General features: G+C 42.0%; 1 protein-coding gene across 2 annotated transcripts in view; it reads right to left on the bottom strand.

Moving 5' to 3' along the window:
* The window catches only part of PTPRK (protein tyrosine phosphatase receptor type K), a gene marked incomplete at its 5' end in the record, with an annotated part of 400356 nt that overhangs the window by 191636 nt on the left and 193232 nt on the right, over positions 1 to 15488 (bottom strand). For both annotated transcript variants that reach the window (XM_084262490.1, XM_084262491.1), the window contains one exon: positions 6015 to 6189. In XM_084262490.1, coding sequence (XP_084118616.1) covers positions 6015 to 6189 — 175 coding nt within the window. The remainder of the gene's footprint in view (positions 1 to 6014; positions 6190 to 15488) is intronic.

Here is a 15488-nt window from a genome sequence, read left to right as displayed (position 1 = left end):
CATTTGAATTTCCCAAGCGCCTTATTTGCTCTTTGAATTCACCTGTATACCTTCCCAGTAAGGAAGGACAACACCCAAACGGTGAGACCACGCTCACCCGATGAATCCTTAATCTGTGGCATCACCAGCAAGGCCACTTTGAACTGGGCTGAGTCAGACCACATCACATCTTGCCTTTGCTGGATTAGGCAGAGCCCGTGATACCCAGCTTATGCTGCCTGATAATACCTGATCTGCCACAGAGGCAGAAGGCCCCAGAGGAACATTACCCAAAGCCGATGCTAAGCCTTCTGGCACAGAGCTAACTCCTCTGCAGCTGGGAGCTGCCTGGCCAAGTTCACCCCAGGTCACTACTTCACATCACAGGCTTCCACCAATTTTGACAGAGTAGCACAGCCCCTACAGCTGTATTTATTTTACTGCCAAATCATGGCAAGGTCTCCACAAGACCCAACAGGAACAAGCAGCAGCCCACTGCCTGGAAAAGAGGAGAAAGCTCTTTCCCTGCCCCACTCCCTACTCTGGGCTCCTGGCCCTTGGGCCAGCTCTGGCGAGCTGACTGCACTCCCCAGTAACACAGTCCTGGGCAACTGGCTCTACACAGTTCTGCTTTTAAAAGGGTGATGATCTCCAAAGGTCTCTTTAAACCAGATGATCTCCAAAGGTCCACTCCATCCTCTACCTTTGTGATTCTGTGAAACCTCAACCACTCTGATTCTGTGATATCAAATGTAGCCCTTGTACAGCCAAGACTGCTCAACACAGCAATGGAATTGAGCTGGTTCCAAACACTCTGCACTTCTGCTTCCTCATGCAAACCCATGTCTCCTTTGGCTTCTTTTGAAAATGTAGTCACAATTATTTCCTCCTGCCTCTCCAGGAAGAGCAACTTTTGCAAAATTGGTGCATAAAGAGTTAGCCTGTTTGCAAGGAGAGAGTATATATTGAGACTACCTGACACACTGTCTTCTTTCTGCCACCTAGCACTCTCCATGTCATTAGACAGGCATTTTTTTATGGTTACTACACCAAACAAATAAACCAGGTAACAAAATTGAGGACACACATTGGTAGTAAATCGAGAGATTTGACTTTTTTCCAGACAAAACAAGTACTGGTAAAATTTGGAAAGTGAATGTCAAACCCCAACGTTCTCAAAAGGAAAGACTTTGGAGCTTTCTCTTAAGAAACAAAGAATGCTCCTCTGAGAAATATTTGCCAGGGGCAAACTCCATCTCCACAGTGTTCTGGCATCACCAGGGACCAGTCAAACTGTTAAGTTTTCCTACATAAAATCCTTACAGGGATTTCAGACAAGAAAGGCAGAAACACCAGTGCCAGACCTCACAAAAATTGAACAAAATGACTTTGAGGACAGACCTCTTGCTAAGTCAAAGCAAATCTAAGAAACAAAATAACTTCTTTTACATTACTAAATCTCTACAAACAGGTGAGTTTATCAGAACTTTCTGGGTTAGAAGATGGTAGAAGAAAACATGTGGAAGAAAACTGCCTGCCTGGTTTTTACCAGGGATATGAAGACAATTCCATATTTGAACTATAAATCAAGGTGTAGGCTTCCCCTTGCTTTGACCCCACTGCAGAAGAGCTGTTTGAGCTGGAGGAAGGAATGTTAAAAATCTACATTCATCCAGTGAAAAAAAGAAAACAGCCCAAAAAACCCTCAAATAAAACTGCTATTTGTAGATTATTAATGAACATATCAGTTAAATCACACTGAGGTTTGGTCCTTATATTTCTTCCCTGTCTTTTAACACTAAACTACATTTTCTTCCAACTAACCTATAGGAGATCCACTACACAAAACACACCACTATTTCCTGCTCACTTTGCAATATTTAATAGCATAACATTAAAGTTTTGTACAATTAGTCTGTTAACTGTGTTGCTACACTGAAAGAAAAACAAACTTGGGAAGCTGCTGAGCCTTCTCTAGGAGATCCTGTCTTAGCAGGGGGTTGGGCTTGATGATCTCCAGATGTCCCTTCTAACCCCTGCAGTTCTGTGACAGCATGCAGACACTTCACATAAAGCATAATTCCTTATCATACCAGTTGAGAGAGTGGTTTCCTTAGGATTTATTTTTTTTTATACTCAATGCAAAAAACTGCTGTTTCATGGAAAAAAAAAACCCAGCCAAAAACCCAAACACTAAAATGCCAACCCAACAACAAATAAAAATAATAAAAATAATAATAAAAATACCCACCCCAAACCACAAGACTTTGAATGCAAGTGGATCTTCCCAGTCAAAGAAACTGGTGGTTTCTTCATGATCCCTACAGGATGGCCTGAGTGCAAGACATTCCAAACAGGAACAAACTACATCAGGATTATCCTACAGTTTTGCTAACAAACCACTTAAGAACACAACGTTAGTTTCCTCTACTCCTGATCACCACTTTTAACACATCAAGGCAAGCAAGACATTAGTCACACCTTCTGCTATGAAAACTTGCTGTTTCTTGAGGTACAAGACGGCTTTCTGCTAAACATTGCCAATGTTAAAACAAGTATTTAACTTGTTTTTAAGAGTTCTGAAGAATGGCACAGTACAAGAACTGGTTCCAGGGCAAAGATCTTTACTGACTGGAGAGAGCAATGCTATTTGGTAGTGTAATTTCAAAGGTCTACACAACTGTACACTGCAAGGATATACATCAGTCAGGGCATGGGTGATGTCTTTGGGCACTCAATTTCTACAATTCCCTGCTAAGCAGTAAAGGGAGCAGGAAGGCACTGGAAGCATGATACACTTGCTCTCAAAAGAGGTAAGAATAAAGAAAGAATTTGTCAGTGTCATATTGTTCACTCTTCCTTACATACCACAGCTACTGCTCCTCCCAGTGCCTCTCTCCAGTTGCAGTACAGACAACCCTGAAGAGTTCAAGAAATTACCTTCCCAGAAATTGCCAATTTGCTGGCCACCAAGCAAAAGTAGAGACGAGCAATCAGATACACCTATCCAGGAGGATGTCAGCTAACAGTAATGACAGCACCAAGCTTCCTGTAAAAGGAAGGGGAAAGGGAGAGCCTCCTTCTACACATATCCAAGAACGACAGCAATGCCCCAGAAACTGTGTAAGAACAAAAATCAATAGGATGCAGCCACTGAGCTGGAAGCTGAAGTCCAGCGCTAAGCAAAGGTGAGACATTAAACCATTGACTGGAACTTATTGTGGTAAAACGTTGTAATTGGATTAGAAATCCTATCCCAGTCTGATTTTGCTTCAAAAAAATTAATCAGAGTAACCAAGTTATCCCTTTCAGGGTCTTTAAATGTACACCAGCCCTCCCAGGTAACTGCATTTATAATGAAGTTTATGGCTCCACCAAAAGTAATTCCTCTGTTAACATGAATAATGGAAGTTTCATCGTGATGCACATTTGATAAGTGGAAATTTCCGTAAGACTAACTTATGGACTGCCCAACAGAAAAGCACTGGATGCCTCCACACCTATATTACAGTACCACATGTCCAAACAGACATGAAATATGTATGGATGTCGGCCGCATACCTAAACACCCACATTTTGAGTTACTGGGCAGCAACTCCAATTCCTCATCCCTCGCTCTCTAATAACCAGTGCTGTCAGTAAAGTTTGGATTCTACAAACCAAAGACCTCATCATCACTCAAAAGGATCTGGAAGCAATACTAAAGTCATGACAAAGTAAATTGTGTTTCATTGGGGGGTTTTTCCCCCCCTCCTCCTCTGGCTGTGAGAACACACAGATCAATACTCTTCAGCATGAGAATTCTGCAGCGAAATTCTCATTTGTTACAAACAGCAACAAAAAGGCCCCAAGCATGCCCTGTCACTTCCAGTTTAGAAGGAAACGCACTAATAAACTCTTCCCCCTGGGTCATCTTTGACAATGGGCAATACTATGCCAGCTCTTATTAAAGGCAATTCGTATCAGTGGCCCAAAAATTTCCTTTAAAATTATCATCTTTTGAATCCATGTAGCAGGATGTCAGCTTTAAAGTGCCACTGAGATATAGGACCTGTCATTATGGTTAATTTTCAGCACAGTTTTAACACCAGGGTAGCCGATCCCTAAGGGTATGCTTTTTTGGCTAACAAGATTTATTTAGTGGTTATCCAGACAAACAAGAAAATATATTACTGTATATTGCTTTTCAAATATAACAGAAAGCAATAAATCCTACTGTAAAACATAAATCTTAGTTCTCTGCCACGATGTCAAATAGATGAAAATGTTTTTAGAAGATTAATCTTTTTCTTTTATTTTCTGCTTCTTTCCTTAAAAAATTATATGTATAGATATATAAACCCCCCTTAAAATTCTTGGGCTTCCAATGCAAAAAAAAAAAAGCACACAAAAAGAAAAAATAACCTGAAAATATGAAACCTAGATAGCTGTTGTATATGCAACGAGATATCAAGTTTATGTTTCAAGGCATGAAGATGGTATTCTCTATGAAATGACCCAAGCTTCTCTGCAGAACAGTATGCTGCATTGAAAAAGAGTACTATGGAGCTTGATATTGTTATCTCATTTTTTAGAGAAATGGTGGTTTAAACACTGTTTTATTGTTCTATTATAATAGAAAATTAAAAAAAAGAAATCATTTATTGTATAAACACATCCACTTGCCCTGCTTTTTAGCAACGAAATAGAAAGTCTGTTTTCGTGCTGTAACAGGACTAATTTCATTGTATTGGGATGAAGAGCGTCTTGCACTTCGCTAGATAAAGGGTACACCTATAGAATAAAAAAAGCTGTTAACATATTGTCTAAATCCTCATATGGTCAGCAAAGCCCATTTTTATTGATGTTATATAGGAGGCATAAAACCTAGTTGCCTGCAATCAACCCCGTCTTCCAGGGAAAAAACTCCTGCCAGCAAATGCCAGATACCAAATAACTTCGAGCATTTCCTATGCTACTTTTATTTCTGCAAGCTGAGGACAAACATCCTTTCCCAGTCCCAGATGCAGTGGCTGACTCTCAGCTGCTGCCTGGCCAAGCAGCCGACTGCTGGACCAGCGAGTCGAGCAGAGCCAATCAACCCTGCGCCGGACCCCTGCGCCCACCTGTCCAAAACAGCCCCCACAGCGGGCAGCAGCACCCCAGCCAGATCTCATACACCTCTTCTTTGACCCCCAACCTCAAAACCACTTCACAACTGAGAGTGAAATAGGCAGTTTTGCAGGTGACACAAGTAGGCAAGGAGAGACTTTACAGCTTATCCCACGCCAGGCAGCAAGTGACTTTTGGAAACAAAGAGCAAACTCTTGCATTCAACCTCATCCATTGCCAGAGAGGTGACACGCTTCCAAATCACAAAATGCATGAACAAATCACCAACCCAACAGCCCCACATTCAAGCTATGGCTGCACCCCAGCAGGCTTCTCAACGAATTGCAACAAAACTATTTCAAGCAGAAAAAAAAAAGCAAGTTTGTAATTTTCTTCCTACTACTTCAGAAGTCATAATAATCATGGAACATCTCCATAAATAATAATCATAATAATCATAGAACATCTCCATAAAGCTCTCAGTCCTTGGGCAGGTTCAAGTTTACAACTATTTTTACATCTCCTTTTTCTAGGTAACAGAGCAATGTATTATTTGCTGTTCTACCAGTCTGTTCAAGGCAACAGATTTTAAAAGGGCTCGTTAACTAACCACAGTGGATTGTCTCACATTTGTAAAAATGATGATGAAAAGTTAAGCCATTTTCACCTTAGGTTCAACCAATAGCTTCCACAGAAAAGCATACAGGCATGTTACAAACATTGCAAGATGAGGGGTTTTACACAGATGAATTCTATGGAAAGAAATTGTAGGGAGTTTTGTGAACCAGTCTTTCATTTTATGGCAATTTCTGAAGCCCCACGGGGCTAATCTTTGTATGATCATTTCAGATCAAGGCATCTGTAGGCTAAATGAAAGGTCTAAAGAGAAAGCACTGGCATTAAGAGGATTTAAATGGATAAAATGAAAGCAATTCAAACTTTACCTCGAACAATAAGTTGAGCGAAATTTGACACTCCCGACCCTCTCTCCGACTGAGTCACGCAGCGGTATAAGTCCTGGTCAGTTTTTGTCACCTCTTGCAACTTAAAGGTAGCAGCAAATCTTCTGTGATTGATATTTTTAGTCTGAGCAACTGGAATATCTTCCCCATTTCTTCTCTGAAAAGAAGAGAAACCAAGGCAGAGTTATCTTGTAAGAACACAAAAGACATTTCTCATGCTCATCACACAAAGGATACGTTAAAAATGCAAATGCCTTCACCCTGTGCTGAGTTTCCCTGGTAGAGCAGCACGGTGCTGAGGTCCCATCAAGAGACAAGCAGCACTCAAGAGACAAGGAGTCTCTCAGCAAGTCTGCTGACAACACCAATGTGGCGTCACGCTGGAGGGAAGGGATGCCATCCATCCCACAGGAGCCTTGACATGCTGGAGAGGTGGGCCCATGTGATCATCACAAAGTTCAACAAGGCCAAGGGCAAGGTCCTACACATGGGTCGGGGCAATCCCAAGCACAACCAGAGGCTGGATGGAGAATAGATTGAGAGCAGCCCTGAGGGGGACTGGGGGAGTGTTGGCTGATGAGAAGCTTAACATGAGCCAGCAATATGCTTGCAGCCCAGGATATGGTTGTCTTTCTGGGCTGCACTAAAACCAACATGGCCAGCAGGTCGAGAGAGGGGATTCTCCCCCTCTGTTCCACTCTTGTGAGACCCCACCTGAGGCCCTGCATCCAGCTCTGGGGTCTCCAGTACAAGATAGCAAGCGGTTGGAATGAGTCCAGAGGAGGGCCATGAAAATGATCAAAGGGCTGGAGGACCTCTTCTATGAAGACAGGCTGAGACAATCAGGCTTGTTCAGCCTGGAGAAGAGAAGGCTCCAGGGACACCTTACAGCAGCCTTCCAGTACCTAAGGGGGCCTAGAGAAAAGCTGTTTGTAAGGGCATGGAGAGATAGGACAAAGGTTTTAAACTGAAGAAAGGTTAGATTAGATATATGGATTAGATATATGGAAGGTTAGATTAGATATATGGAAGAAATTCTTCCCTGTGAGGGTGGTGAGGCCCTGGCACAGGCTGCCCAGAGCAGCTGTGGCTGCCCCCTCCCTGGCAGTGCTCAAAGCCAGGGTGGATGGAACAGGCTGTGGGACAGGCTGCCCAGGGAGGTGGTTGAGTCACCATCCCTGGATGTGTTTAAAAGGTTAGATGAGGTACTTAGAGATATGGTTTAGCATAGGACAGGAACAGCTGGACTTGATGATCTTAAATATCTTTTCCAACCTAGTGGTTCTGTGGATGGGGCTTTGGGCAGCCCTTGCTAGTGGAGGGTGTCCCTGCTCGTGGCAGGGGGTTTGGATTAGAGGGTCTTTGAGGTCCCTTCCGACCTAAACCATTCCATGTTTCTATGAAAAGCATTTCAGAATCAAATCTGTGATTAAAGACACCTTCAGGCTTTCACACTGCCACATGACCATGGCACACTCAACTGCCACTGCTTCATTGCTGGAACCACCCTAGGAGAGCCCAGCAGTAGCACCTGCACTCACAAGAAAACTCATTTAACTTCAAAAAAAATTATAACTGATACACTGGGCGTATTGTAAGAAATATTTAAACAAATGTAGCATTGAAATTTCATGAGTTTTCAACATCTCTTTTTCAGCAATCAGCCAATGTTTCCTTTTTAATGTTCCCTTTTATCTACCCATATTCAATACCTTCTAAAATTGTACCTTTGTTATACTAAGCACCACATATCTACCTAAAGCTAGTTGAAATAAAGAGAGGAGGGAAGGAAGCTAAAAGAGGAATGATGTATATCTCACTTAAAGGAAGGAGCTTAAAGAGTTCTGAAAAAATCACAGCTACCACAAATCACTGAAAAATTTAATCTGTCTGGAGCTGCAGGGCAGGGTGAGAGGTTGGCAAGGTAGGAACAGTTTGAGCTCTTTTTTGACCCTTTGTCCTCACTCACATGAAATGCTCAGTTTTGATTTTTATCAAAAAAACAGACACCCCATCAAAAGTTGTGGGGAGGAGAGGCAGCACACGTGTGACAAACAAAAAACCCCAAAACACTCCCCCCCCCAACAAAAGCACACCCCAAAACCCCACAAATATGCAAGCAAGTGAACAACGTCCCTGCACCCCTCCACGGATCAACCACACTTTGTTCCCTGGCCAGGATACAGTTTCTGAGCACTCAGGTTTGCTCAGACACCAGAAAGACATCATAATTTCCTTGTAACTGCACCACCTGCTCTGCTCAATACACAGAAAATGTGACCTCCACCGACATTTTTAGCTCTAATCAACCCCTTGAATGAGAAACTTCATTGAGGTCTTAAACTCAGAGCTTTCTGTCTACAAGGAGTGGTACAGCTGAGCCACAGAATTTAATAACCTGAAAGCCTGTGGCAAAAATAGAAAGGGGAGAAAAAGGAAATGAGTTAATGCTGCATGTCTATATTAGCCAGCCTCCTGTCATGGGCCTGAGTACTTATAATCCTCAAACACTTCCTTTTACATCCACCCTTTGTGATCTTAGCCCAGGTTGGTCACTCTCTGAACAGTTCTGAGATGGATTAGCCAGGGATTCAGCGCTGCTGCAAGCTCCCTGTAACAAGTATTCATTTTAACTCTTAGTATGTTTAAACTGATGAATTTCAGCTTCTTCCATCTTTCTTGCAGCAGTCAAAGCACCCAGCCCAGGCTCCACTGCCAGGCTTGGGTGAAAGGGTTTCATTTATACCAAACCTGGCAGATTTCCCATTCTTTCACTCTCTGGCATTCCACTACAAAGACCACACTGTCTCCTTCATCAACAGCAATGACTCTTCCTCATTTCATGAGGACACCACTTATTTCCCCCCCTGCCAACCCCCATTTTTCCCGTTACACCCAAAAGCACATGACCCAGGGATGATGAGCTCATCCTGCAGGGTCAGGCCAGAAAGCACAGGGAGATGCCAAGAGTGAAACCAGACCTCCAAAAGAATATGATGCCAGGAAACACTTCCAAAAGGTACTTTTCCATAGAGTAGTTGCCATCCTGTACCCACCAAAAGCCTGGTTATCACAGGGATGTTATCTGAGAGGGATGTTCACGGGGCACAAGAAGGTTGGACACTTGGAAACAAGGATACAACGCCCTGCTGCTGAGCTACCCTGCGGTGGGCACCGGCTCCCTTCGCAGCTCTGCAGATACCTGCCTCCTGTTAAGGAGAATTGAGGAAGTTTGCTGACGCCTGCAAAGGAGTCCTACAAATGAAAGGCCTTATTGAACTTCAAGGATCAATGAAATTATTAAATTCCAATATCACACAAATGAGGAGTGATGTTAAAGGCTTTTATTTCAGTGCTGCTCAAGCTACAGCAAAATTATTTTGTGGGAGGTACGCCTCCCCCTCTGCTTAGCTGGCTTCTCCTGATAGGGAAAGCTAAATCCTAAGGCAGGATTTTCTAGCTACATTCTCCTCCCTCCCCCCCAATCCACCCCATTTCCACCAGAGGCTTGAACTCCCAGAATGATGACTTAATATGACGCTTGGATCTATTGCCATGAAGCAACCGAACTAAACAAACCTCATGGCATTTTATTCCCCACATGCTTGTCCATGCCCACACACCCACAGTGCAAACCATTACAACACCCCAGCTGGCCAGCAAAGGGAAGCCAAGCCACCCCAGTAAAGACAGACTTGCCACATTATTGTTCAAATGACCAAGCAGCATAGAATAAATAGAAGGTGTCTTGTTAAAAATGGCACAGTGGCAGGCTTGGCATGTAAACCTTGTAACACAGGCATTTTTGCTCTGCTATGAGCAAACACCTCCTGTCCCTGGAGGTGTTCAAGGCCAGGTTGGATGGGGCCCTGGGCAACCTTGTGTAGCTCCAGGCCTGGAGGTTGGTGTCCCTGCCTGTGGCAGGGGGTTGGAGCTCTGTGACCCTTGAGGTCCCTTCCAACCCAGACCATTCTATGATTCTATGATTCTATGATTAGAGAGTTTTCTAGAATGAAGGATTCCCTCCAGTAAGTCCAGTGCTCTAGGTCTGAATGTCTGAACACCAAGCACTCAGTCTGCAGTGGAGAAGCATATCTATAACTGTGTAAACTAGTTTACCTTCCGAGGTTCAGGACTTGCTTACTTAAGCTGTGTACTTCTGGTTGAGAAACAAAGAGGATTGGGCTCCTACTTGAAATGAAACACTCATGTACTTTCAGTGCAAATAATCAAAGTCATATTGAACAAGATTTACAGTTCTGCTCCAACCACAAGACCTTTGGCTTTCTTTGCTGTTGACAGGAGCGCTCCCCTAGCCCTTCATTCTGCCAAGCTGCCAGTTCGCTGCTCAAATTTCTCGGTACGAGGAGTTATTTCTCAAAAAATCCAACTGCACAATTGCATCTTCAAAGTCTGTCTTCACGTACAGCTTACCCATTGAAATATTTTCCCATCATTAAACTGATAAAAAGTTCAAACAGAAGAGAGTTCTCACTTGAAAATGAGTGGTGAAGAAAATACCCTGCATTCACTCCAGCGCGTATCCCTTACACTGGCAAGCCATTAGCCACTCAGAGTTCAGATGCACTGCCACGATCTCTTAATTAAATTCTTCTTTTTAATGTCAGGGCATTACTACTGATTTTAAAGGAGAGGAAAGAGAGGCAGTCGTGCTCTCTGCTTATTAGAGGGTTCCTGGTACATACTGTTTCAATTTATGTCCTGCTCACACTGAACAGAGCTTGAAAATGCTGCTCAATTAGGTTTTAAAAATTCAATTTAAAATTAATGTGGAGTTATACTAATAGGTAATGGCTGTACCCTGTGTGATCCTTGGTTCCTCCAGTCCCTTGCTGTCTGATTTGATAACCCTGAATTGCTCATTTAGGAGAGGTCACCACCAGACAGTTCTCCTCCTCTTGTGAAAATAACTCTGGGCTTCACAAAGAACCATGCTCTATCAACACTTGATTAAGGGAAATATAAGCATGTGGAAAAACCTCCTTAATACCAGCTTCTGAGGCATTTAAAACTACGACCTTAAACAAGGCTCTATGACTTCAAGGTTATTTTTAATTTGAGAAGAACGTGATTTATTTTTTCTTTTGTTCAGGCAATGAAATTAGATCATCTATGTTTAAAAAAAAAAACAACAGTAAAGTCTACACAGCTTAAAAAAACAATCATAGGCAAATTAACAATTAGCCTAAAATTTCTCTCTTCTGTCTCATGAAAGAAATCAGGCATTTAATAAACATGAAATTAAATTTTAATGGATCTCCTAGAGCCTGAATGGAAGCAGAAGCATCTAAACCCCAACGTTCTATTTATTTTTTTTAGAATTTAGGTGCATTTCGAGTTTTCTAACACAAATTTAAAACTCATCTGTATTTCTTATTTCTCTCTCAACTTTTCAGACTGAAAAGTGGTGTGGTGGGTATTTTTTTCCCCCTTTTTTGTTTAAACAGCAGTAAGATACCATAACTATCTGTGGAGATGCTCCCTCTACATTTTCTTGAGCTCTGCCTCTCTTTCTTTTTTTTTTCCCCATACCTCTGATTTTTATCAGCCTGGACAGCTCAACCTTACACATCCCCCTCCCTTCCTGAGTGTAAACACCTTAAAATAAGTCTGCTTCACTGCTAATAATTCGAGTCAACTCTGGTTGCCTTCTCAGGCTCTCAGCTGAATGCCAGGATGCCTCCAGAGATCTGAAGATGTCAACACTTCGGCTGCAGTGACACACTGGCGGCAGCACCCACTTCATCTGGCCCCAAATCACTCCCTCCTCTGTTCTTATGCAGAAAACTGACCTGGAATCAAAAAAACCACCCCCAAAATCAACCAAAAAACCCCTCCCCTTCATGGGAAAACATACTCCCCATATATTATCATCACTAAATGGATTCACTTCTGAAGGGGTTCACTGCAGGACCACAGGGAGGAGAGGAGAGGGAAGGATCTGTGCAGGGAGCAGGATGTGAGCAGAGAGCTTGTCTAAGCAACTTGGTCCCCCCAAAGATGCAACCAGAACATCACTGGACAGCAGAAGGGCTGGAAGGACACATGCAGCAGCCCAAGGAATTCTGCCTCTGCGGCGCCAAGGAGAAAAGGAATTTATTAATCAGCTGCTCCACAATTTCTGCAGCTTTACTTATTCTGTAAAGGGAGAAATGGCAATTTATTTTTTTTTGCAAAAGGGAAAAGGATTGAACGTGGATGGGTTGGATGCCAGCAACAACAGGCCAGCTCTGCCAAAAAGATGTTTTTAATAAAAAATGAAACAACACGAGGGGAATAAACACCACAAATAACTATACTTTTTAATTTTTACTTATGTGTAGCTGTCTGGCTCTTTCCAGCACACACAGCATATGCTTCTACAGCATCTCAACACAATTTCCAAACGGAGAGAAATCTTTCAATAAAATTTTGTTATTCTTATTCATTTTACTCTTTTTTACAAACGTCTCTACATATTCTTGGGACTTCAAAGCTTATTGAACATACTAGAAACACAATAAAGCATGACACCTATTTATCATAATAAATATTTTTTCCCCCACCCACAGAAGAGCAAATAGCTGAACAAATGGGACTTTTTTATCTCCAGTCAATTTTAATTACAAATATATGATTTAAGCCCTAGAAATCTGTTTGAGGGGGGGTTTATGTGGGGTTTTAGTTTCGGTTTTTTGGAGGGGTTTTTTGTTTTTTTTTTCTTTTTTCAGGCAGCATGAGAACTGCAACTACAGCTTAAATAACACGCCTGGATAATCCTAGCTCCTTCCCAGTATACAAGGAGGTAAAGAGTAATTTCTTTTGTTTAATTTTTCAGAGAAAAGCATGAAGTTAAACTTTTTTTTTTTTTTACTAGGAAATCATTGCAACCTGCTTTATCTTGCTATTCTCCCTATGTCCATGGCAAACCAGACTGAAATCCTACTCTCTGAAGAACTAGGGAGTCCTTAGCAGGAAAAGCAGCAACACAGCTTTTCCTATGCAAACACATACTGGAGATCCTGACTGAACGTGACAAGCCACTGTAAATCCCATGTGCTGCACCCCAGTACAGCCAAGCCCATGATTGCTTTAAATGTCTTGGTTACATGCACTGCTGCTGCTCAAACTTGTCCACTTTGAAGTAGCTCAATTTCTCTCACACTGCACTGAACCTCCTATCGAGGAAAGCAAGGGTTCTCCTGAAATAATCTAATTGAGAGCCATCTGGCCCTTCAGAGGTGGCAATCCTAATTTATTTCATTGTAATAAAATCCTACCAGAGGCAAAATAGCAAAAATTCATACTAGAGTGTCCCCGGCCATTCCACTGCACAAATAAAAATGACATTCTCTTTCTCTGGACTTTTTTAAAGCCTCTTATTTGGAGCCTAATACATGCCACAGAAAATAAAAATCTATATTTAGAAAAAAAAAAAAAAGAGCTGCTTTGCAGAAAGCTGTATTTCTTGAAAGTACTGTTGTGGATTTTAAAATTAAAAAACACAGCAATTAACAGAAATATGAGTTCTGGACACAGTGATTAAAGATCTGTATGACACTGAGCAGTGCATGCTGAACCACAGTATTCAGCCTGTAGTGCAAAACAAAAAAATCTGACTAGTTAGGAAGAGACAATGAACAAAAACAATAGCAAAAAAACCCCAAAAAAACCACCAAACCCAAACAAAAATACCTCAACCAAAAACTCTACTGAAGACCAACACTACACAAGATAATTCCTCAAACACTCCTCAGCAGATGATCTTACCCTTTTCCAAAAGTAGTCAACTATACCTCCTGCTCTTACTCTTCTGTGATTAAGTCCTGCAGCTTTTTGAGAAAGTATGGCTTGGGGTATACAGGCATCCACCACACATCACATCGCTGAGGAGGAAGCAACCTGAATGCAGGTGTTAACAGGCAAGACTCAGAAGTCTCTATGGTCAAGCAATTTACTGCAGTATATGCTTATATAGACATCATCTTAATTTCAGGGGTGCAGCATCCCTAAGGAAGACACACAGAAATGGCAACCCCAAAAGCTGCCATGTAAGCTAAATGACAGGTGGCTATGTAGGCTGAAGGACTTAGTTAACTTGGGCAGAATTAAATTAAAACCAAGAGAATTACAGCATTTCATGTTGCTGAAAGCAAAGATGACCAGGCATCTAGGAAGAACTGGCATCGTTATCTAAGAAGCTGATAAATTGAGGGAGAGAGTGTGAATGGTTCGTTCAGGGTTAAATGACACAGATAGCATCAAAGGCAAATACAGAGTGGAAAAGATGGGGGGAAAAAGCATTTGTGAAACAAACACAATAGGAGAATCTCAAATATGAAGTTATGAATATTGAATTTTTTGTTGGTGAATATTCTTTATAACCGTGTCAGAGTCAGCAGTGTGTGATACAGAATAAACTACGAGTCAAGTCATTTATAAGGAGTTTGACAGATCACTTCAGGGCAGCTTTTCACACATCTCTGAGAAAATGTTTGGAAAAATCAGAACACCTATCACAGCACATAAACATGAGGTGGAACGTGCAGGTAAAATAGACACGTTGCTGCCAAAGAGGAGCCCTGTCCTCTGAGCTGCTCTATTCTGTTGTTCACTTTCAAAAATACCTTTTCTTTTAAGTAAGAGCAACCACTAATGAGATAAACAAGGGAAGTGAAGTGTTTGTGCAACCCTTGAGTGCAACTCTTATAGGCTGCTTGGCCATTGCCAGTAAGCAAGAGAAAGGTAAGATGATGTAGACTTGAGGGACATTTTACAGGCTGAGGAAAGAAGGTTTAGTATAAACAGCCCAACTTGCTATACAAATTACTACTTGTTTGGGGCAGATGGTGCTTATGATTCAAAAAGTCTCAGATGTTCACCCACGTGGAGAAGCACGAACTCAGAGTGAACCCAGGTCCCTTCTCCTCCCACAGCCTCCACACAACATCATGGCTTCGACTCCCCCTTATGGCAAGCAGGCCTCGCTGCCCTACTCCAGTTCAACACCAAAAAGCATCACACCCGACAGTGGACCAAAACAAAAAAGGGAACAAAAAAATCCCCAGCACAGGTCTGTAGCTGAAACCCTGTGGGTGCTAACAAGGCACCTCCTCTGAACCCTCTCTAGGCCACACAAAAGAAAAATCACAACAACAGTGTTATGATTTTAACAAGTTATAATGAAAAATCATAATAGCAAAGTTTCATGAAGATTCAGAGTGTATTCAGCTCCCCCTAACTTTCAGGGGTCATAAAAACTGTGCAAACCAACAAAAATCATTCTTCAAATGTAATCAAAGTGGTGGACAGGCAGGCGTGCTGTAACAGCAAAGGTTTTATCACCATACTAAAGAAACGGGATCTTAACCAGTTACTTAACTGTATCAGAAATAAAACAGGATCTCAAAATGCAAAGTTACATTAGGAAACAATGAAAAATTCGAAGTAGAAAAA

This window comes from Gallinula chloropus (assembly GCF_964237585.1).
Source record: "Gallinula chloropus genome assembly, chromosome: 3".
In the NCBI taxonomy this organism is placed as follows: domain Eukaryota; kingdom Metazoa; phylum Chordata; class Aves; order Gruiformes; family Rallidae; genus Gallinula; species Gallinula chloropus.
This window is presented reverse-complemented; position numbering and strand designations above follow the sequence as displayed.